At 50.9% G+C, this 24,279-nt stretch overlaps 1 protein-coding gene across 1 annotated transcript in view; it reads left to right on the top strand.

Annotated features, from left to right (window-relative positions):
* The window catches only part of CTNNBL1 (catenin beta like 1), a 127,476-nt gene extending 103,709 nt beyond the window's left edge, over positions 1-23,767 (top strand). Inside the window, exons 12-14 of the mRNA XM_030309632.1 lie at positions 13,034-13,171; positions 13,410-13,482; positions 23,570-23,767. Of these exons, the coding sequence (XP_030165492.1) occupies positions 13,034-13,171; positions 13,410-13,482; positions 23,570-23,658 (300 nt within the window). The 3' untranslated portion in view covers positions 23,659-23,767. The remainder of the gene's footprint in view (positions 1-13,033; positions 13,172-13,409; positions 13,483-23,569) is intronic.
* Positions 23,768-24,279: the final 512 nt, after the last annotated feature.

The following is a 24,279-nucleotide window of genomic DNA, read 5'->3' as shown; positions in this document are numbered from 1 at the left end:
TGCAGCCGCCTCGCAGGTGGATGGTGACTCGGAACAAAACGACCTCCTTTTCACCTCTCCCGCATGCAGTCTTCTCTTTTAAGTCATGAGCAATTTGCTGCCTCACCCCACCCCGTCTCCATTAAACTTGGATGTCCTACACCCGTTGGGAACTCAGCAAATATTTGTTGACTCGAATTGAATGCTTATTTCTTAGGCATTTGATGACATTGACCGTTAGATCAGTAATGAATAAATATCTCACACACTTCGCCAAGTCTGCAACAAAAAAGACCTTAGATAACAGGGTCAGGTATTGACCCAGATACTGGGGGTCAGGTATTGACATTTTTAGTGTCTCAGAGCCCCCTTCTTCACTGCAAACTTCAGACTTCCTTGGGCACAGTGCAAATGGCCGTGGTTTGCAATTGACCCAGATTCACTGGAGAGAATCCAGTTGTTGGGCAAATACTTCTCAGACGCCTGCTCTGTGCGAAGCACTGGGCTAGCCGCCGGCAGGGGTGAGAGTCAGAGATGCTGGTGGAAGAAGGGGCCCCAGGGGCGGCGCTGCTGGCTAGGGCCGGAGGCCCCCGGGAAGCGGGGAGCAGTCGGCTGCGCCTAGAGGCACCCTCAGCTGTTCCGCGCATGAGGCAAGACTTGAGCCGCACTCGAAAAGACGGGAGACGTGTCAGGCATATCCAACTAAAGAGGAACAGGAGCAGCGGAGGGGCAGCGGGAAGCCAGTGGGGGGTGAGTGGTAAGTTAAACCACAGGAGCCCAGGATGAGAAGGGGGAGCATGGGCTTTAGAGCCCGACTTCTTTCTTGTTTCTGACTGGACAAACAGCTTAAGTTCCCTGCCTTATTTTTTTCCTTGGTGCTGTTTTCTTTTCAAGGTGTGTGTCCCAACCTGTGTACTTAGGGGAATTACAAAAGGAGGGATCTGGCGAAAGCTGAAAGCTGATTCACAGGGTTTGGCACCTAGCCGGTGGCCAGACAATCTTCCGTTGTCTCTTTAAGGCCTGTTTGCATCCCCATCGCCCCTACGTGCACTCACATTTTCCGACTCTCCTAGCGCGGCGAGATTTTGCGTGATCGGGGTGCTCCCCATTTTGTTAAGGTCCTCTCCTGCCACTGTGCACTCCTTCCTGCCCCACAGCCTTTGCATTTGCTTCTCCCCTCCGTCCTGGCTCTTCTCGTGTGGGTGCTTCCCTCCACCTTCAGGTCTCAGCCTGAATGTTACCTCCTCAGACAGGTTTTCAGTGATCACCGTATGTAAGCAGCACCCCCATCCCCGGTGCCTCTTCACAGCCTGTCATAAGTTATTTGTTTACTGTGTCTCTGGTGTTGTAGTCTCTCTCGTTCAGCATATTCTCAGGACTTACATAGTGACCGACATGCAGTAAACGAAGGACCGTTGCTCCTGAGATGCAATTAACATTTGTCCTTGGGTATGAAGGAAAATTGAGGGTCCTAGGTTTTTTCTACATTATTCCGTAACTCTCATTTTCTTTTTCTTGACTCTCATTTTTCACCCTAATTTTTCTTTGCTCTATAATTAGCCCCATCATCCTGGGTGGTTCAGTCAGTTGAGTGTCCGACTTTGGCTCAAGTTATGATCTCACGGTTCGTGAGTTTGAGCCTCATGTCAGGCTTTCTGGTGCCAGCCCAGAGCCCACTTGAGATGATCTGTCCCCCTCTCTCGCTGCCCCTGCCCTATTTGGATGCTCGCTTGCTTTCTCTCTCCCTCCCTCCCTCTCTCTCTCTCTCTCTCTGTCTGTCTCTCTCTCAAAAATACATAAACGGTTATAATTGGTCCCATCATCAAACTTATCTGAGGACATCCATGTAGATTCTGTGGCCTACTGTGGCAGAGTTCAACAAGGTAAAATCCTCCTACTTAAGAGTCTACAGGACAACCTGGTAATTCCACACAAATTCAGTTCGAATCGCATTCCTGCAGTGATTTGTGACTGTCAGAGACTTCCACGTCGGGCACAGTGACACGCTGCTTCCATGTTTTGTTCTGCGACTGTTTGATTCCAGGGCCACAGTGTATCTGGACTTGCCCTCGGGGCTCCTGGTTACAAGATTTGACCTGAACTTTTAAAGGGCACGCAGTTCTTAGACTCTTCTGGTTAGCAGCAGTTCTCCATGATCTGTAAATATTCAGGATGCTTGTCTCAGCAGATTTCACCTGACTCCCCCAACAACACAAAGCCCAGAAAATACCGAGATCCCTGGTGTTGGAAAGTTGTCTTGACTTCTCGTTGGTTCCTTCTGGCTTCTGTTGGTTAAATGTACAGAGACGCCTGGCTCCTGACTGTCAGAAGTGAGACATAATTATATAGGTACTGGCAGGGATTTTAAAAGAGGGAGGAGAGCCTTGGAGAGAGGTTTCCCTTTTTTAGTTCCTGGGAAAAGTATACTCAGCAGGTTTATTCAATAAAGTGTTCTCACCACATACTTTGCACTGTAATGACTTACAAATTGCATGCTAATTTTGCCACAGTTAAATCATTCTAGGCTTCATCCTGGAAAGAGAAAGATGGACTCCTTGTAATGAAACAGTATCCACAGGACTTGATGTCTGAAACAGACTTGGGCTATTTCTTTAGCATTTGAAACTCATTTAAGGTTTTGTACAGAAGTGGGTAGAGCACAGGAATGCATGCGTGGGGTACGTGGTCCTAGAGCACTGGGTAAGGATATAGACAGGATAAGTCGGAGACCGCCGTTGATTCTTACGCTAACTGTGCTGCAAGCTTCCAGGACATCCTTAAAAAAGGAGAATCTTGCTAAGAGTTCCTCTCGGCTGTTGTTTAAACCAGTTCCCAAAACTTTCTCCATGAATGTTCGGTCCATGAATTTGCCAGAACACAGCCGACGGTAGAAGCCCGTGATGGTGGGGGAGGCTGTGTCCCGGTGCTTTTTCCTGTCCCTTAGACACCCACAGACTTAGCCATATGTCTGCTCATCCTCTGTGGCCCCCTGCCTGCCCCTTCCCAATCAGTCCGCCTTTCTCCCTACCCCCGGAAGGGAAGTCAGAGGGGCTCAGTTCTGGTCCTGTGCCCCTGCCACTTACTTCGCGGTGTGGGCTTGCGCACTCTGGCTTTTCTCATCTTCCCTGACCCCCGGTTTCAGTGGGTTTGTGGGCTCCCCCCTGCCATCCTCACAGGCTTGATGCGGGCCTGGTAAGATCAGAGCCATGCGCTGGTGACTCCCCAAGTGTCTGCAGACTCTCACAGCCACTCGCACAGGACATCACCTGTAGGCTTTGTGGCTCAGTGAGTCCAGAGCCCAGTCTGTGGCCCTAACTGTGTATCATCCTCCCCACCCCCACCATGCCGGGGCCACTCACCAGTTTAACCAGGTCGAAACCTGGGCATCATCCTCTTCCTCCTTTCTCTCCTCCTCCTCCCACCGCGCATCCATCTGGTATAGTTTTACCTCCACCTTCTGTCCAGGCTCTTCGTGCTCCCCTGTCCTCACCACCGCTACTCACACTTGGACAGCCAGCATCTTTTCCTCCTGTGTTAGTGCCGCACCCTCCTCACCAACCAGTCTCCCTGCAGAGGTCCGTCCTCTCCGATTCATTCCCTGCACAGAAACCAGAGATTTTCCGAAAATTACAGCACATTACGGCACTCCTCCACCCAGACCCAGGACACACTGGCTCTGCATTACCTGCAGGCTGTGCTCTAAACTCCTCCCGGGCCCTGCCTGCCGCCCGGCTGCAGCCCTCCCTCACCGCCCTTCCCCTTGGGATGTGCAAACGCCGTTCTGTACCGCTTGCGCCTGCGTAACCTGTGCTTCCTCCAGCCTTCTGCTGTTTGCCCAGAATTCCTCTCCATGCCATCTTCCTCACACCCCTTCCCTGCAACGGGCTTATTCCTCCGTATCCTTAAGAGCTTTGGCAGAAAAGCCAGTCCGTAAATGCAGGTTGAATGTGTCCTGTGTGCCAAGCATGCTGCTCAGAGTTGCTGAGCCGGTTCCTGCAGAAAGCCTCCCCTGCCCTCCTGGCCCCACCGGGGCCCCCAGGGCCCCCTGTGCGCTCCAGCCTGCACCACACAGACCCACATCTGGCCTCTGCTTCAGTTTCCTCATCAGGAAAAGGAGGGGAATAATCATAACGTATCTTGAAGGGTTGCAGGGAAGATGAAATAAACTAATACGTATAAATCACTTAGAATAGTTTCTGGCACGAGGAAGTACGCCGTAAGTGGTAGCTGTTATTGTAAGTGTGTTTTGGCCTGTATACTCGTCACTGTCTCCCTCTAAAGTTAAGTCTTCACAAGCAGGGACCCATCTTACTTTCTCAGCACCCCCAACAGGATTGTTCCTCTCTGGCCTTGTGTTCTTGTATCTGCTATCAGGGAAGCTCTCGGTTCTCTCAAGGCTGGCTTAAATGTTGTCAAAATTCAAATGAGCGATCATGAGTATTTTTTGTTTTGTTTTGCTTTTTCAGTACATTTAGAAATTGAAGGCACACCAGTCATGGAGGCCTCATGGTAATGTGGAAGGAACATGAATCCTGAGGTCATATGGCCCAAGGTTAAATCTCAGCTTAGCCACAAGTGAACTCTGTTTTTTGGGAAATGACTTGCCCTATGCATGTTTTAAGTTTCATGGCACTTTTACCAGAGGGTCACTTTGAAGATTAACGAGATTGTTTGTAGAAACCAGTCCTATGCTTATATGCTGGGCTGGCCTAACACATAGTCTGTTTCTCCTGTGTGGGCAAAGCTCTGGCCTGAGATCCTTGGATTCTTGTCAGAGCTGGTGTCAGTTAGTTATGTGTACTCAAAAAAAAAAAAAAAAAATCCCTTCTATTAATTCTCCAGCCTCGGTTTCCCTGGCTAAAAATGACTGGCAATGTCTAGGTTCCTCCTGTAACAGCCTGCCCTTTTTTAGAAGCTCTTAGAAGGGGGTTTTATTTGCCACTGTTTGTGCACAACCCCCCTCCCCCCACCACACATCTCCACTTACCTGTCTCTCCCATGGCTTAAACTCTCCCCCTTGCTTTTTAAGAAAAAAAGAAATGGGACTTTTCTAAATGGTGGGGCAGTTCTTGCCCACGACTACAGACAGTAACTGTGACCCGTCAGGGCTCTGAGTCACGTCCCCTCTTATTAAGGCAAGAGGGATTCTTATTGGCTTCGTAGCAGCTTCTTTTATGACTGTCTCCTTCCATCAGTGAGGGGCAGCTCGCTGCCTGTCAGGGGCAGATTAGAAATGGCATCCACATGCTCATTTGGAGGCTTGCGACTTGCCCGCTGAGAGAGAGAGAGGCGCGCGGAAAGGTGGTGATTTGGTAGTGCTCCTGACGACAGATTACCATTTAAAGTGAGGATGTGGCTGGGGGAGGGGAGGGACAACGCGCAGGCCTGCAGAAACGACACCTTGACACCACACGTACCACCTCCTTGTGTATCTTTGGAGACGAATCTGTTTATTTTAGCAGCCCCCAAACAGGCTTATGCTGCTGCGAATTGCAATCTGTTCTACTTAATGCGCCATTCACTGAATTACCATCTAAGTTTTTATTCTAGCCCTCTCTCATGGAATGAACCACACAAAACCTTTCAGAGTGTCTTTTTTTTCCCCCCAACTCCCCCAGACTGCATGTGGAATTTGCTGGCCAACTATAAATTCTTCCTGCCCCCCTGCCCCTGTCCTCTTTTTTAAAAAAATTTCTTCAATTTACAAGGAAAAGACAGGCCCAGAAACCAGATGACCTTATATTTAATGCTGCTGGTTTGCATTAGTCCCTAGATAAGGCATCAAGAAAAAAAAAATCCTATCTATTTGTTCGTATGCTGATACTGGAAAAGGTCTATAAAACAAAGACTTTTTCCTTCTTTGAGCTATGAAAGTAATCACAGGCTTGGAGCCAAACTTCCGTGGGTTTTATCCTGTCTCCAACTCCTACTCGGCCATGAGCTTTGTGGCCTTAGGAGATATATCACTTCCTTAAGCCTCTGTTTCCCGTCTGAAAGGTGAACAGAGTCAAAGTTCCTGCCTCCTGGGGTGCTTGCTTGTGAGGAAAAGATAAGAAATCCATTGAGTGCTTAGCCCGGTGCCTCGCACACAGTAAGGCCTCAGGAAATATTGCTATTGTCGTTACCCGTTTGTTGCCTCCCGTCTCCATCACCACAGGGATGAGACAAATAGAAAAAGGTCTTGGATGAGGAAATCACCTTCCACCAGAGTCTTTAACCGAAACTCAGTGACAGTCATTTGACATCTGTCTCCATTTTTCCATCTGTGAAATCTGAAAATGATATTTGAAATGTGCGTGCCCAACACAGGGCACAAACAGCAAGTGAGGTTAATGAAGATACCCTGCTTTCAAAGGTAAAAAGCGCTTATGTGGATGTTGAGTTGTCATTGCTTCACAAAGAAGACAGTCACCTTCTCTCTCCTCAGAGGTGAGAGTTGAATGAATGAATTTGTGAAAGACTTCCTTTAAATTTTAACTTAACTCTCCTGCCTCATTTCGGATACAGTTTAAAGTACCGATAGATTTGCACTCTGACAAATTTTTTTTGAGACAGAGACGGTGCACGCAGGGGAGGGACAGAGAAGGGGGGGGGGGGGGAGAGAGAGAGAGAGAGAGAGAGAGAGAGAGAATCCTAAACAGGCTCCACAATGTAGGTGGGGAACCCAACGCGGGACTCGAACTCATAGATCAAACCATGAATGACCTGGGCCAAAATCAAGAGTCGGGTGCTTCACTGATTGAGCCACCCAGGTGCCCCTGAAAATTTTTAAAGTAAGATATGTTTACTGAAGGAAGTTAGTGGGTTTTGGGGATTTCTCTTTAATCCCTATTAGTCATATTGCCATTTGAAAAGCACTCGATTTATGTGTCCAGATTGTTTTAGGATGGCCTATCTAATGGAACAGCAGATCCAGGGCTTGTCTCTTTGTTGCAGGGAAGTTTAATTTATTGTGAGAGGATCAGCTGATCGTCAGTGCCAACCATTGTGTCCGTCAAGGTGACAGTTCATGTCTCCTGCTTGAGGCGTTTCTGACCGTGGCTCTTCTGTCTGGGAGCACGTTAGTCAGTAGCTTCAGTCCGTCCGTATATATACCCAGATACAAGCAGAAATCCATCACCTCTGGTTGTGGAGGTGGCTCACTGCTAGATTTGCCGCACATTATCTAAGCTAAAAGGAACCTTCTAGAGCACCAGATGAGGGCAGCCAGAAGAAGGCCCGCTGCCTCTGCCCGTCCAGCAGTCAGCACAGACATAGATAACTGATCTCAGTGCTCTTGCCCCACAAGCTCCAGTTGGCCTCACAGCCCTTTTCCATGTAGTACTTGAGAGCCATTGCAGTGAGCTAGAGGGGACGCTCTGAAGAAAACCTGTTTCCCTCCCTGATCCAGTGCAGGCTTCTTGTTTCCAGGCAAAGATACTGAGACACGAAAAGTTAGATGACTTGTGTAAGGACGCTGGTAAGTTAGTGTTAGTGGGATCCGATCTTTTTGGTATAGTGCTCTGTCCTGCTTTGGCCGAGGAACGTGTTTGTAGAATTTATACATCACAATTCAGAGAAGTCCCAGTGTCTAATTAAATGCTTCTTATAATGTCAGAGTGTCTCTTAAAAGGGAAAGAAGGCAAGAGAGGTTGGGTATCTTTTTTTAGAATGAGGTATTTGTGGCCTGTTGTACCCATGTACTAAGTTTAGCACCCATGTGCTAAGGACTCGGAGCTGCAGGTTTAATCTCTGCAGGGGCCAGCTAGCTTCACCCTCTTCTTTATCTGCTTGGCTTTGAAGCATGTCTTACTGGTCATTTGGGCATAAGTCATTCCCTCCCTACCGCCAGGCAGTGAAGCAAGTGTGCTACTTGTGTGGCCACGAGTACATACCCATCAGAGTGTTCTAAATCAGACTCCTTCAGTTCTTCCAGAACCTTCTGTGAGGGAAATAATAGGGTGGAGAGAAGCTCGTGATGATGGCTTTTTTCATTCCTCGAATGTTTATATTACTTTCACATTACTTCGGAGACTGAATCCTAGCCAAACGGTCACGAGCTGTGTCACACGGGCAGCCGTTTTAGAGTCTCAGACACCCTGAGAGTCGTTCAGAGGTTAGCTCTACGTCCTTATCTCCGCATCAGTTTTTTTATCTTATGTTTTGGAATCCCAGAAAAGGAGCCAGAAATTCAGTCATCCGTTGATAATTAAGGTGATCTATGATCCTACTTCTGAAGACAGACCAAAACTTAAGAAGATGTTCCTAAAAGAACTGTAGCCACACTTTCTTAGTTTCCATCAGAATAATACATAATCATCCTCCTCCCTTTATTTCCCTTTAAACAGAGTACACATTTGTGTTCAACTTCCCTGAATCCATTCAGCAGTAAATATTCCTGCCACAGAGTTGTAACAGGCTAGATAAGGTGCTATCCTGACAGCAGTCACCTTCTCTGCTGGCTGGTTTCTATGATGCTTCTAAAACTGTCAGGGCAGAGACTTCGTCTTAGAAGCCAATCTCTGTTTCATCTTTGTGCATGTTCAACGCAGCGATGGCGATGCCTTTCTTGGAGATGAGCTAAAGTCGTATCTCAGATCTACATTTGAAATTTTCACTTTCAAATCATCTGGCCGTATATCTAAAAGTAGAATGTTGAATTGAACGTTGTCAGAGTCTTGAAGTTCTAAGGAAAGAGGAAAAAATGGGGTTTGGCATTGCTCTCTTGGGTCCGTCCTTTCTGGATGACAGTATTTAGAGACACAGGAAGGTACAGTATGTACCTGCCTTAACCGGTTAAAAGAAGATCAGATTGTGGGGAAGAGTATGAAAAAGGAGAAAGCACCAGGGCTCTTCAGACCTAAATGAAGAAACCTCATTTTGCTGAGTTCCATTCTTGAGCCTTTCTACCACTCTTACCTAGCATCTTCCTTTGTTCTGACAACTCAGAAATCTGTACCCACACAAACATGGTCGTATGAAAAGAACACCTACTTGGGTCTGAATCCCGGTTCTGCCCCCCACTAGCCTTGGGGAGGCTGCTCTGCCAAGTCCATTTACTGATCTAAAATGAGGGTAGTGAGCCCTGCCTTCCGACATTTGTGAGAAGCAAAGGAATTTAAAAGCACTTAGACCTCTGTCTGACACATAACAAGCCCTCGGTAAGCACTCGCTGCTCGTCCTAGGTGGATAGATGGTGGCCGCAGTGGTTTTTATTCAGACTGCCTCACACGATGCCTCATGTATAGCAATCAATCAAAAACAATACCATCAATACCAATCAAAAACCATCTGCCGATAGCTAGGATCTAATAAGCAAAAAAACACACTCCCTTACTCCTTTCTAACCTTTCTTTTAGTGATACGGATACTCCACTGTTGCTCTGCCTCATGCTCGCCAGGTTGACTTTTCTAGGCCTCGATCCATGCTATTACTCAACCTGCTTAGAATATCCTTTCCAGCGTGTCAGGCACCTTCAGAATCCACCTCAAGTGGACATCTCCTTCGAAGACTTTTGACCCCCCAGACGTGGCGTGTCCTTCTCCTGGGTTCCCAAGGCACTTGGTACAATTTGAGAGGCCCATGATAATAGTCGTTACTGCATTGTTAAAAATTAATAATTTGTTCATATTTGTCAACATCATGAAGCCGTAATCTCCTTGATTATGTAGACCGTTTTATTTATCTTTGCCACCCACCCCCGGCACACCATACGATACCTGGCCCATGAGTTGGTGTTCAGGAAATCCTGATCAGGTAGATGAATGAATGTGTTCCACTCCCAGTTTCCATGTTTGCAAACCTCTAGAAGTTTCGTCACCTCTTCTCTCCTCTCCTCCCCTCCATCTGATCTCCTCCTCACATAGGCCGCTGATACTCTGGCTTCCCAGCCGTGTGTTCTGCTTGCCTCTCGGGGCTCTAAGCCAGCGTGTCCATCATACAGGTGTTGCACAGTCTCGTTACATTTTCCTGCACAGTGTGGCCTGCAGCCCATTGTGCCCCACCTCTCTGGCCAGCATTCAGGCCTCCCACCAGCTGGCCCTCCAAGGTCCCGGCCCTCACCACTTCCTGATGTTTCCCTATTTCCCTATCCACGAGAATCTTAGCACACACAGCTCATTAAACAGCACTGAACTTTTACCTGCATTTCTTTTGATCCTGTCTGACAGATGCTTTCTAAGAGCCTTCTGTGCCCAAAGTGCCATGCAAGGTGCTTTCTAGGATACAAAGAAGAGTAAAACGCACCTCTTGCTTTCAAGGCGCCTACACAGGAAAGAGGCACCCATCTGAAAAACTGTTCAAGGCAGGTCACGGGAAGTGCCATAAAAGAGGTATAAATCCAAGTCTTAGGGGTTTGACGGACTGAAAAATGCTAGTATCCAGTTGGAAAACTTTTCAAGCTGGAAAAAGTTTTCAAAGATGCCAAGAAAACTTTTGAAAGGAATATCACGTTTTAGACTTTGAATATATTATGATAGTGTTTGAGCGGTGGGGAAAGTACCAACATTACAAGCAGAGATGAAGAAGCCAGAAAGTGGAGGGCAGGCCTGTCTGTGCTATGCGTGCAGAGGAGAGTGGGGGGGCTGGCGAGCAGAGAGCACGAACAGCGTAAGGCCTCAGATCCCCGGAAGGCCGTCATCCTTCAGGCCTTCATTCTGCTGTCCCTCTCGTGAACCTTGAAACCTTACCCAGAAGTCACTTCTCCCCAGACTCCCTCTCATCTTAACCAACCCTGATAGGCACCTGCCACTTGTAATTGTTTGTAACTTGAGCGTGCAACATATGCCTTTACTTTCTGGTCATTTCCTGTGCCTCTGTGACCTCCCCAGACAGCCTACTTGTCCGTGACCGAGAAGACCAGAGCCTCCCCTTTACCTCCGTTTTTACTCTTCTTCTGCCTAATGCTTAGAATGGCATCCTTGCCACTGGGCGCTTAGCTGGGCTGGGATCTGAACGCTTCGCATTATGTTAATCATTTCTACCTCAGAGGTGAATCAGACAGGATTCCTGTCCCCAGGGAGTCCATATTCTAGTAACCGGTAATTATGTAATTATGAGCAACCTACTTAACCTCTGTGTGCCTTGGATTCTAATTTGTACAATGGGATTAATAATCCCTTCCCTGCTCTCTTTAAATTTGGTAGTAAGGACCATATATATAATAACACTTTAAACTCTACGGCATTACAGAAATGTAAAGTATTAGCAGCAAATGCTTTTTGCATGAGTGGAAGTCAGGAGTAATTTTGCTTCCTGTGCCCCCAGCTGCTGAACACTTAGGCGTTCTGGAGCAGGAAGTTATGATTATGAGTAAATGAGAAACTAAAGAGACCCTTCTATTTTTAAACTCCTTGGACATCAGTCCAGTGCTCCATGACTACCTCGTGAACATTAACACTATTACCAGATTACCGAGGAATTTGCTACTAAATGAAGCTAGGAATTAGTGGTGGTGATTTGCCAGATAGCATAGCCCTCCTTTGCCTCAGACAGAGGCCTTTAGGAGCGAGATGAAAAGTAGCCTTGTGTTGCTACAGGCCGGCCCCTTGGGCAAATAAAGGAGTGCATTATCTGTGTCTAAATAGTCTCTGAAGGATCTTGTTGGAGATTGATAACCAAGTGGTAAGTCCTTCAAGTTTGGGAGAGTGGAAAGTGGGGTCCCAAGGGCTTCTGTCAGTGACAGGAGCCTGAGTTGTCAGAGGGAACTATGGCCATAAAACTACTGACGGAATTAAGAAATGGATTGTTGTCATCAAAAGCATGTATCAAGCACCTGTCTTCTCAAGCCAGTCTGCCAGTCGCGCAGAATGAGTCCCTCACCCAGTTCTTACTCCTGAGAGCTGACAGCCCAAAACAGAGATGTCTTTTCCCTTTCATTCACCGCGTGGATGTTTACTGAGCGGGGACATGAAGACAGAATTCAGTCCCTGCTTTCCCAGAGTTCATGGTCCACCCTCATGAGACGGAGGGAGCTGCAGGTGGGAGTTATCAACAGAGGGAGGTGATGGTGCAAATGAGTGTGAGCGTGATGTGTGAGAAGAGGTCGTGTCAGGGAGAGGCGTGTTGAGGTGCTCTTGGGAACTCGGAGAGGAGCAGTGGCTAGCCTCGAATAATCAGGAAAGGCTTTGTGGTAGAGGGCACGTAAGACAGTGCTGGAAGGAAGACGGCAAAGGCCCTGAGGTGGGGAGAGGAACTCTGTGGGCAGAGGTGTTAATAATCCACCAGTTGGGGAGCTTGGGGGCGGTGGTGATGAAAATGTCCCGCAGCAATTGCGATGGTTGCACAGCTCTGAATATACTGAAAGCCAGCAGATTGTACACTTTAAATGGGCAGATTGTATGGGTTGTGCGTTGTATCTCAATAAAGCTGTTCAAAAAAGAGAAAAAAAATATCCACTGGAGAGGAATAGATTTGGGGACAGCGAATCTGCTAGGTCTGGGGTTGCCGCGGGTGAGGAAAGAGACTCCTGTCACTCGTTGGGACTTGGCCTGGGGGAGTGCCCACTCATGAGCGGAGCGGAAGGGGCGGCAGCATTTGGCTACTGGCGCGGCGTGAGGGACGTGCACGTGAGGGGGGTGCCTGTGACATCAGTGTCACCAGGGTAGCAAGATGGAGTTGTGGAGAAAGGGCCTCTCCTCCCGAGTTTCACCTGACTGGGAAGGGAAAGAGAGTTCTGTACATCTTCTGGGGGTGATTTGCGGAGGCCGGAACCACAAAGGAAAGAATGAGTGGAAGCAGATACACAGCTGAGATTTGTGTCCCCGTCAGCTTGTTTGTTTGTTTGTTTGTTTGTTTGTTTGTTTGTTTTTAAGGCTGAATATGTGGATGAGATCATTTTGGCCTTGACTCATTGCACAGAAAATACTGGGCTTTAACCTGACCCCCTGGGCCTCCAGTCCATTAAAAATGAAGACATAAGAAGGGTACTTTAGGATATAGTGAGGGAGGAGGAGGAGACACATCCGAGGCAGAATGGTCTTCTGTTGTTGCCGTTGCTCTTTTGTATGTTACAAGCCTGCCGTCTCTCCCTGTTCACCGTCCGGCTTTTATTCCCAAACGCTCATTCATTTCCAGGACATGGTCCGGCGTGGGGAGATCATAGACAACGACACGGAGGACGAGTTCTACCTCCGGCGCTTGGACGCGGGGCTCTTTGTCCTTCAGCACATCTGCTACATCATGGCGGAGATCTGCAACGCCAGTGTGCCCCAGGTAGGAGGGCCTGCCCTGCCCGGGCCTGGCTGAGCCTGCCTCCCTCCTGGCCCCCTCCTGGGGCAGAGACTCCAAGAAAGAAGTCGATTCACTCTCCTTGGCTCCCGGGGGCAGGGCGGGGGGGCCCTCTTCTTCAGGGGTGGGCGTGAGGTGCGTACTTGCTACACGATGTATGCCTGCATCTGCAGGGACAAACGGTGCTTTTCCTTTCTCTCCCCTCTCTTCCCCTTCCTCATAGATTCGCCAGAGGGTTCACCAGATCCTGAACATGCGAGGGAGCTCCATCAAGATCGTCAGGCACATCATCAAGGGTGAGTTGGGTGCTGCTTGTGTCTGGGGCTCTGGGAGAACCAGGTGATGCTTACTTCTTGAGTCTCTGTCGTTATCCCTGGGTTTTGGTGCACAGCATTCTCGGCACTGCAGGCTTAGGTGTGCCGTCGTGTTCCCCGTGTGTCCAGGTCGTCTTTGTCAGGATACCGAAGACTAGCCTGCGCGTTCTGTGCCTCTGACCCTTCACTTCCAGGATTTAAAAGACGCTTCACAAATCAGAGACAGCAGTGCTTAGAAACATTTGTTAAAAATTAAAAAGAAATAAGACAAAACACGAAACAAAAACTCCCACTTCCAAACTGCGTGCCGTGGAAGGAAATTGCTTTCTTGGGAGAAAGAAAACAAGGAAGTAACAGGAAATACCCGGAATTAGGCAAGACAGAAGGATGTGAGGCTTAGGTACTGTGGGGGAGCAGAAAGAGCATAGCTGCCTTCCAGCCTTGGCTCTGCCTTCCCCAGCTGTGCGAATGTGACTTAGAAGAAATTTTGCAAAGGCTCAGGAGATACGACGTGACCACGTCTGGTCTAGCCCTTGGCTCTCAGATAGTGCTCTTGTCAGGTGAGCGTCCCTCCTTCCCTCACCTACCCCAGGGAGTCAGTGCCTCCGATGCTCTTCCATCTTTGGGACCTCGCTCAGCTGGAGAGGCTCCCCAGGCCTCCTTTGGTGGGCAGGTCCCCAATCACAAGGGTACCCGAACTGGTCTCGGGTGCAGCCGCGCCCGCGGGCCACTTAGCCCCGACTTACACACATGGCAGTAGAGGCCCGTATTGGGCTTCGTGGAACTGATAACGACAGAGTTCAGGGAGAGCCCGGATGGGCTGGTAACTGCGGGCAGATTTTTACTTTCCCTCTCCGGCCCGCGTTCTGCCCATTTCCAAGGTGAGGGATTAGGCTAGATTTACTCACGGGGTTGCCTGTGGTGGCCTGTAACTCCCATTACAGGTGGGAGATGAAAGGTGAGGATAAATGGTACATGTGATAAAGTGAAGAGAAGTTAGGAGCCATGGTCTCTGGGATCCGGCTCCCGGAACTGAATCCTGGCTCTCTTCCTTACTGTGTTACCTCAGGTGAGATACCCAGTTGCTCTGTGACCTCATAGGATGGGTGAGAAGATTAAAAAAGATGATAGACTGAAAATGTCTGACCCTCAGTAAGTCCTCTGTAAATGTCAGCTATTATGAGTATTATGAAATACGGTGATGATAATTGTCATCGTCATTATTATAAGTGAGGCCTGGCTCAAGTCCTACGGAAGTCTTGTGAAAGTGGCACGAGCTGGGTCTTGGAGGCTGGGACGAGGACGACTCAGATATGGGAGCTGGAAACCCCATGTTTAGCCCAGCCGCCCCATGGGGCCATCGTGTCTACTTTGCAGGTGGAGAATTTGAGGTATTGGAATCTATTGTTTTCTCTCCCAGAGAAAGAGGAAAAGCCGTTCGTGAACCGAGCCCAGCATCCTGCCTTCCACAGTGGCATCCCGGGTGCTCCTGCTCAGTGTCTCGTTCGCATGAATTACTGCTCAGCATGTCCCGCCGCCTCCTCCCTAAGGTGTAGCTGTGGTGATTTGCAGCTCCAGCTTTTAAATGGCATTTACTTTTAACGCCCACTTGTTCAATTAGAACTTTTTATTGCTCTCCGCTCTCCTCTCTTACGCTTAGGCTCCTCCCTGCACCTCCATCCCTGTAATCAAAACAGGGATCTTCTGAGGAAGAAAAGGTGTTTTTAACGGGTACTGACACGTAGTAGGTGGGTGTTTTTCTCTGTGAAACCCTAACACGTATACCTGAGGTTATCCGGAGTGGCCAGCCTCGCGAGCCAGCCTCTGCCTCCCTGGGATCCAAGTCCAGCCCCCCGATGCCTCGTGTACGCACAGGGTGCCGAGTGGAGTTTCGCTGATTGAGCGGCCTGCACAGATGCCACTTTCACTTCCGCCACCCTTGGTCCTCTCCTCTGTTGCTTTCTTCCGCCACAGCCCCAGGCCAGCCCTCGGTCCTCCCTCCGTGGCCCAGCCCCGCTGGGGGCGGGGGGGTAAATTGGGCTGCCTCCCCACGCCATCTTGAATCCGCGCCGTCCTCTCCATCTGTTCCTTCCCATCAGAGCACCCAGTTTATTTCCTCCCTAGCCCTTATCACAGTCTGTAATTGTTTTTATTTATGTCTTTGTTTACTCGCTTCGTGTGTCTCATACGTTAAAATGGAAGCTCTGTGACGTAGGGACATTGTCTGGCCCGTTCACCGTGTCTCCTCAGCACCCAGAGCAATGTGGGGCGCGTGATGGGAACCCAGTGAATATTTTACATACAATCGAATTCAGCCCTACCCCGGGGCACCTTTCATTTGGCTAATGTTTGCCGACACTTTCCTCAAGGCTAAGCACGGTGCTAGATACTCTGCTGCCGTGTCACAGAGCACCTGCCCTCATGGAGTTTATAGTCTTCGAGGGAACGTAGACGCATAGGTGACCAGCCATAATTCAAGCCGAATGAAACACACGCTCCAACAGCTACTCGGCTGCCACTGCTGGGTGCCGGGCTCTGTGTTCAGGACTAGAGGTGCAAAGAATAAGCAAGGGCTGCATCTTTGAGGCGTTCACAGTCTGGTGGGGAGAGCTACGGAAACTAATTATAACGTGATAAGTGCTAGTTGAAGTTGCGAACGGTGTGCTAACGGGGTGGTAAGGAGCAGTACTGGAGTCCCAGGCCTTACTGTGGAATCCCACAGGAGGGACAGGCTCCTCCTCAGGACTGGGACTCTGTCCTAGAGGGAAAGGCACATCCCAGGCAGAGAAAGCAGAGGCCCAGGGGTAAGACAGGACATCGGTGGCTTGTGTAAGGAATATAGAGGGGATACTTAGGGCACCCCTGCCTAGGTCAAAGAGGCTCTCACAGGACACTGACCACTTGAGAAAACCAAATCCCTGTTCTCTCCAGATGGAAGGTTAAGAGTAAAGGATTCTTGAGCCCAGTTCCACCTGCGTGCCCCCGCCCTGGCTCGCTCCCCCTTCGGGGAGCCCTCCGGCCTATGGTGTTGGGTGTTAGACCTGAGCCCTGTGGCCTGCCTCCCCGTAGAGCACCCAGGGTAGTGTTGAGGTCGAAAAGGGGTCAGGCTACCACGGGGAGTGGCGGCTAGGCTCTGCTCAGGCCCTCCCTCAAAGGCCTTCACTCCCTCCCCCTTCTTCCTCCACCCTTCACTCCATCAAAAAGCATGAAAAAAACAAAGCCTCATAGAGAAAACCAGCTCATCAGTCTGTCCTCTTTGATTTTAATTTTGTTTTTCAGTTTGGGTTGCTTCCTTTTTTTTAACATACTAATTAGATGCAAGCTTTTTCTTTGATTTTATGGCCTACATATTTCCTAAGTTTTGCTGGCAGGATGACAGCTGATGTATCCCTTGAGGTCTCAGGAAAACGCTGATGAGGCAAGCCCAGCAGGGGACTTTTCCCCTTGTATCTCAGTCCCTTTCTCATGATTTTCCTCCCTCCTTTTCTATTGGGGGTGCCAAGAGAGCTGGGAATAATTGATGGCTCATTAAAGTCCCTCTTTCTGCAGACTGCTTACTCGGCGCTCCCAAAGTCCAGCCTTGCCCGGAGCTGGCAGCGGTTCCGGGCCCGAGGACTGTGGTGCCCACACAGGAGATGATGGTCTCCTTGCTGAAGAAGGGCAGGCTACACCATGTACTCTGCCTGGGCGGTGACAGTCTTCCTGCCTTTCGTCTTGTGCCTGGCCCGTGACCAATGCAGAGCAGGGGCTCAGTTAATGCTTACTGGGGGCACGCGCTGAGGTAGTGCTTCTGGCTTCTTTGTGCTGTTCCAGAAATCCAGGACCACAGTAGGTAGAGTGGTTGCCCCCAAGCACGTCCTCTGTACTCCTGTGTGCCAGGCTTTTCGTGTATCTTCTGTGGTTCTCACAACTGTCCTAGGAAGCAGGATTACAATCTCCATTTTACAGATAAGAAAACTAAGGCTTACGGAGGTTAAGGGACATTACCCGAGTCGCTAGTGATGTTGGAGACTGGATCGAAACTCAGAACTATACACAGTCGGTCTTCCATTTGGCAGAAAGAAAACCTCTAACGTTGTGGATTGCCTGATACGGTCTTACCATCTTTTAAAAAGAAAATTTAGGGCGGCTGTCTTTATAGAGCACCTGCTTGGCGTCACAGGGCACTGGGTGGGCTCCTGAGATGAATGAGACCCTTAGTAGGGCCTTTCCCCAGGGGCACACAGTCCTATCACAGGTGAAGAAACTAATCACTACACGAAGCAGAATGAAGTCCGTGCTAAGACAGAGTGTGAATCACGAAGGCACAGTTAATGCTGCTGCACCTTAAAAGGAGCCTAAAGATCCAGAGAGGCTGCACAGAGGAGGCACTTTTTTTTTTTTTTTTTTTTTTGTGGTAGTGGTAAAGTATTGGTCAGATTTACCATTGCGACCATCACCACCGTCTGTCCACAGAATTAATTTCCATCTTGCAAAACTGAAACTCTGTACACCCTCACTCCCCATACTCTCCTCCCCCCAGTCCCTGGCAGCCAGCCTTGTACTTTATGTCCCTATGAAGCTGGCTGGCCAAGAAGGTGGCTTGTGGAAGCACGTGAAGGCCCTCTGTGGGCAGATGCGGGTGTCCATCATCGCACAGGCATCTCCTTGGATGCGGCCTAGGAACCGTAACCCGGAAGTACCTTTTAGTATAAATACTTGTGCCAAGGGTTACCGTGGAAGCTGCGGGCCGAGTCTCTTCAGTGTCATAGTCACTGATGAAAGTTGCCGGAGGACCACGTGGCTGCTGGGCTGCTGTGCCGGGGAGAGCTCAGAGGATTCCTGACTCAAAAACTCTTTCGTTGGTGGCAGAAAGACGGAGCCCAAGACTTCAAAATGCTTTCAGAAATTGGCTCCTGGCCCTTTGATTTGCTTTTGTTCTTTATGGCTTGAAATCTCCTCTAGAAGCTCCTAAACATGTATTTCCATATTGATTTGGGGCTCTCGGTAGCCTGAGCGTTGTCTGCGATTTTGAAACTGCAGAAGCTGGCAGGATTTCTCTTTTGATGACATGTGGGTGTGGGTGTGACTTGTACCAGGTCATGGCTACTATGACCACTAGGGCGTTTGGAGTCAGGAGAGAATCCTGGAGAGAGGCCTGCATTTAACCTTCGGCAGCTACCTACTTTCTCCAAGCCGCAGTCCTTCGTCTGTGAGATGGAGATAACCTGCCTCAGAAGGTTCTGTGTGGATCAGGAGAGGTACCGTACGCACAGTGCGGACGTGGGGCTGGCACATAGTACGTGCTTGATAAACGTTAGCTACCTTTACTGTTGCCATCAGTGTGTGAGCCCTTCCAGCGATAAATAGATCTGAGACACACAGACCGGCATGATTCTGTCTGTGTAACTTTGGGTAAGTTAGTAGATAATGCGTTTGAGCCTGTTTCCTCTCTGTGAAAACCAAACCTGAAGTGACTATTGTCCCTCGGGAAGGCTGAAGCTGAACTACAGTCAGGTGCCTGGGACAGAGTACGTGCTCAGCAAACGGAGGCTCCTTCCTTCCAACTTCCTTGGCCTGATCCTTTGACCTGGAGCTCGCAGCAGCCTGGACTCGGGGCAGGCAGGAAAGCCGGTGGACCAGCACCCAGACCAGACTCCTCAGGGCCTGGTGGCGGGGGGCACTTTTCCAACCAGATGACCCTGTTCACATGATAAGCAAAGGATATGTTTCTTTCTCCTTTAAATGGGTTTCATTTTAATGAAACCCCTGATGTCCCATTGCTGCAGATAAGTGTTCTTCTCCTAGGGAAGTGTGGCATCAGACTTCCAAGTTCATCGTTGTCATTAAGGAATGTGTTAGACATGGAGTTTCCTTTCCCAGGTCCTCATCTGTGGTGATGTCTGTGTCTTCCAGAGTTTTCAGCGTGAAAATATTCTGGGTATCCTTCTTCCCTCCCCTTCCCTCTTCCTCCTGCATTTTTTAAAAGATGAGCAGTTAAAGCTTAGGGTTCAGGGGTCTGAACCAGGCTTGTGAGCATGGCCCAGGTCCCTGTCCTGAAGACAGTTATCCCCATCCGCCAGCCCAGGCCCCTCCCTCTCCCTCTTAACATAAACAGAACAGCTTGTATTCCATGTCTGAAGAGTAAACCTGCTGTCTGAAGTTTGCTTTAATATTTATGCGTTCAGCACTGCTGCCTGTTTTTGAGCTCCATCAAAGCCTTTATTATAAGAACATTTGAAAATGCTGGGGAAGTGGAGAATGGAGTTGATGTGTGCACCCTCTTTCTCACTCTCCCCAGCCGACTCACCCTCTTCTCTCCCATTCTCCCGCCACTCATAGTTCCCCCTCCATCTAGCATCTTTTTCCCGTACTCACTCTTCCCCTCTTAGACACACACACACACACACACACACACACACACACACACACGCGAAGAGAACTCTTCCCCAAGACCTCTGGGAGGAATCTGTTCAATATTTATAAACTGCTGCGGCAGCTATAATAACCAGAGGTAGCTGGCACCACCCAGATTTGCTCCAAATAGGATTCTCCTCTGGAAACAAAGAAGGAGTAGGGGTAAGGGGCAGAGGGCGCAGGGCACAGCTGGTGCCGGCTGCCAGTGGCAGTGGAGGAACACGAGGGCCTCGGCAGACCTGGCTCCGGGCCTGGCTCTGTGGCTGGCTTGCTGTGGGACCCTGGCTGGTCACCTGCCCTTCAGAGTTGTCCTACATTTCTGAGAGCTCTGCAGTTCTGACATTCTGACCCGCTCCACATCTGGGGCCAGTGAGGCCCTTTCCCACAGGACGTGGCGTCTAGAGACGTACCCTTAGGAGGACTTTGTAGCCAGAAGCCCTGTGGGGCTGGACTGCTTTGGAGTACTCACAGAGCAGTGTTTCCCCCAGAGGATGGGGAGCAGCAGGGTGGGATGTTGCTTAGGTAAGAGGATGCCACTTTGGGAACTGGCTCCCCCCAGCTCTTTTAGGTGCCTTTTTCACACACGTTTTGGGTTGAATTTCAGCTTCCCTGCTGTCCCGGACTTGGGGCGGTTGCCCCAGTTCTCTAACACGCCTCAGTTTCCTTGTCTGCAAACAGAGATGGCTTCTTTCCCTGCGGGATGGCCGCAAAGATCAGGCGAGCCGCCGGACGTCCTTGCCCGGCACATGCTGTGTGGGAGACACGCTGCACCTGCACTGTTCACAGCCCGTTTCTAGGGAACAGCTACTTCGGTGGTTTCGTCCTTCCCCACAGAGAGTGACGGGAGGCCGGCCGTCTGAGGGGTGCTCTGTGCGCTGCGGTGGCTTGTGCTTTCCAAGGCCTGTATCGGCAAGGGCGCTGATACAGACTTTGGTTTCCTTTACCGTGTGGGTCTCTAGAAAGAGATTAGGTCCCTACAGGGAAGCTGGCTTGACTTGGAAAATCACTGCCCCAAAGGGTCAGACTGTTTCTCCACTTCCCTCCCTCCTGGGTCTGAGAATACATTAGGAGAGCAAAGTGTTAGTTCAATCCATTAAGACTCCTGCTTCCAGACCATGCCTCTGGGGGTATTAAATGCTGTAATGGTCACTTCTGTCTCTCCTGGGGCAGCGACTAGATCATTCACACGTGAGTAAGAGATAGCATTTATGTAAAGCCCCGTAGCTGTCTCCGCAGCCCAGATCCTGCTCTCCCGTCACCCCAGCCCTCTCTTTAAGAGGCCTTAATAGAAGGCATCACAACCATTTGCTAGTGGAGGTGATGGATGCATCTAACGGAAGAGGATGATTTCCAGGGGGAGACACACAGCTGGCACATGTCTGAATCCCAAATCCCGTTTTCCGGCACATGTCCAAAGTAATAAAGAGGAAGGAGGAAAAATGAAGAAGTGGCGGGAGCAGAATTATTCCCCAGCACGGGGGGGGGGAGTGGGGGGGAGCAGGGGAGGGGTTGCACACTCTCTTGTCTCTCCCCAGTCTTTGTCTGATTTGGATCAGCAGATGTTTTATTATGGAAAAGCTTCTTGCCCAGAGTTGTCTGTTCTACCTGAAACTGCCCAGTCTGGGGAGCAGGGAGCGGGGCAGGGATGCAGGCCGTCACCCTGATCCACCTGCTCTGAGAGCCGCTTTACCACACCACACGGACGGCAGACTCTGCTGGGCGTTTAGCTAAAAGTAAGGCACACACACGCCTCTGCCTTCCTGGAACTCCCCACCTAGAGGGAGAGGAGAGCAAGTGCAGGGTGGTCCAGAAGTCAGGCCTGTGATGGGGACCCTGGCCTGAGGACAGGAGCCGGAGGAGGAGATGACCGGGCAGGCTTCGCAGAGAAGATGGCTCTTAAGATGGGCCTGCAGGGGTGCGTGGGGTTCCACGTGTGACATTGCTGGCTAGAGCCAAGGAGGCTCAGGGAAGGAACGAGTGTGCCTTGAATTTCGGTTATTCGCCAAGTACCTTCCCTACATTTTCAGAGAACACCCCCAAGGTCACTTAGGATGGTGTGCCAGAGACGGGTCCAAACCCAGCCCACCACATCACACCCCCTCCCCGCCGTGGGTCTGCGGGCAAGAAGAGTGCTGTCCTCCCTTCCTCTACATTCTGCGTCCCTGCTCCTGGACACGGGTCACTACAGGAAGCCCATCCATGCCCCGTACCCCAGTCCCTAAGTTCTACATCGTTTCTGCCTCGTAGCCCCCCTCCTCCTAAAACCAGGGTGACTGTGTAATTTGAGGGGATACTTTTGAACATGAAATAGAGAGCTGGGGTAACGGGTAAGTCGGTCACGTGGTGACCTGCCCTGACACTCTGATTGTGTTCTCTGGACATCCGTCCTCACTGTCATCCTTGTATCCTCCTTCTTGGAGTATTTTCCTTGCCTTCCCGCTCTGACTGAAACCCACCTCTTCCAGGGGTGGGCCCTCTCTGGCACTGGCTGTTTTCTCCCACCGGAGGCGTGGGAGGCGCACCTCGAGATCCTTCTTTGTCCCACCAGCCCATTTACCTGAAACCCCCAGCTGTTTGAGCTCATGTCCGGGGACTGTACCTTGACCCCCCCCCCCCCGGTGCAGCCCCTGCTCCCCTCATCCTTCACTACTCTGTCATACCTCTTGGTGATGTGGGTATCTACATGTCTCTCTAGCACCCCGCCTCCAGCCTGTCTGTGAGTCCTGCTGGATTACCTTCAGAATGCATGTAAAATCGGAAGACTTCTCACCCCCTCTGTGACCTTCTTGGTCCCAGCCACCATCAAATCACATCTCCCCTTCTGCCCTTGTGCCCTTCGGGGCATCTCCCACACAGCAGCTGGAGTGAGCCGTCACTCCTTTGCTTACAGCCCTCCCACAGCCCTGGTCACGGGGGGAAGGCCGGAGTCCTTGCAGCGGCCCCCAAGGCCCTGTGGCCTGTGCCTGCCCCTTCCTGTCCCCGGTGCTGAGCTCCGGCCACAGGGACCTCCACACTCACTCCCCCCCGGGCCGGGTGAGCTCCCCGCTCGGAGCCTCTTTGCCGCTCGCTCCCAGACGTGCCCACGTGAATTTGTTTCAGGTCTCCGATCAAATCTCCGTGAGGCCTTCTGACAGCCACCCTGTGTCGCTTACTTGTGGGCTGTTACCCCCACTAGAGAGCAGAGATTTTCGTGTATTTTGATCATTACTTTATCCCCATTGCCTCAAATCGTGGTTCTCAGACTTGTGTGCGTTATCGTTACCTGGACAGCTTGTTCAGACGGACTCTGCTGGGGCTACCAAGTAGGTCTCGGTTGGCCCCCAGATCTGCGTTTCTGACAAGTTCCTCCATGGTGCTGCCGCTGGTCAGGGCCCACGCTCTAACAAACGCTGGTCACGCAGGCGTCCGCTGCCTGTGCACTGAGTGACCACGTGAGTGAGTAAAGGGTGTGGCCGGGGAGGACTGGGAGTCGGCAAAGGTGACTTGGGTTCACTCATCACCTCGAACGCAAGACCGGTGAGTTTGGCCAAGGTGCCCCTGTGGCGGCCGTTAGAGGCATTAGAACAGCACGTGCCTCGGCAGGAGCCGGGATCTAGGGAGGGGTGCAGAGGGGCCCAGCCACGACGGAGCGCACCCCTCGGATCCATGCCTAACGCCGCCTTTGTCTCCCCAGAGTACGCGGAGAACATCGGGGACGGCCGGAGCCCGGAGTTCCGGGAGAACGAGCAAAAGCGCATCCTGGGCTTGCTGGAGAACTTCTAGAGACCCCTCGGCCCCATGGGGGCAGCATGGACTCTCTCTGGGCCTCCCTCCCAGAAAGTTTTTACACAGCTCAATGTGACTTTTGGACGAATTAAAGCTAGTTTTGGTAGCCCTGGCTGGCATTTTTTGTAGCAGAGCGGTATGCCGGTGCCGTTCACCCGGCACTTTCCAGCAGCCGTCATGGGACACAGCTGAGGAAGGTCAGTGGTTGGCCTCACTCTGCCAGTGAGGGGACTGAGGCTCGGAGAGCAGATCAGGGATAAAGCGGGTCAGCATAAAGCGACTGCGTGGCCGCCGTGAGGCCGCCAGCCTGAAGCTGGGGGCGGGGGGGGGGGGGCGCGTGGACCGGGGACCGCTGTGGGGCTGCCAACCCTGACACGAAGAGTGACGGGTAATGCCAGGCACGTGGCTTGTGCAGAAGCGCCCGTGGGGAGGCTTCCGGGGCACAGTGGGGCCAGCCTCGGGGAGCACAGCCCCTGCAGCAGCATTTGGAAGCCCGGCCGCATGCCAGCGCCACCGGTTGGGAGGGGAGCCTGAACAAATGTCCTCGTCCCCCCCCCCCCCCCCCCCCCCCGCCCCGGGCCCAGAACGAGGGAATCTCGGGTGTGGCCCAAATGCCGG

The sequence above is a fragment of the Lynx canadensis genome, chromosome A3 (genome assembly GCF_007474595.2).
Source record: "Lynx canadensis isolate LIC74 chromosome A3, mLynCan4.pri.v2, whole genome shotgun sequence".
NCBI lineage: Eukaryota > Metazoa > Chordata > Mammalia > Carnivora > Felidae > Lynx > Lynx canadensis.
The sequence above is the reverse complement of the archived record's forward strand: the minus strand, read 5'-3'. Positions and strand labels throughout refer to the sequence as shown.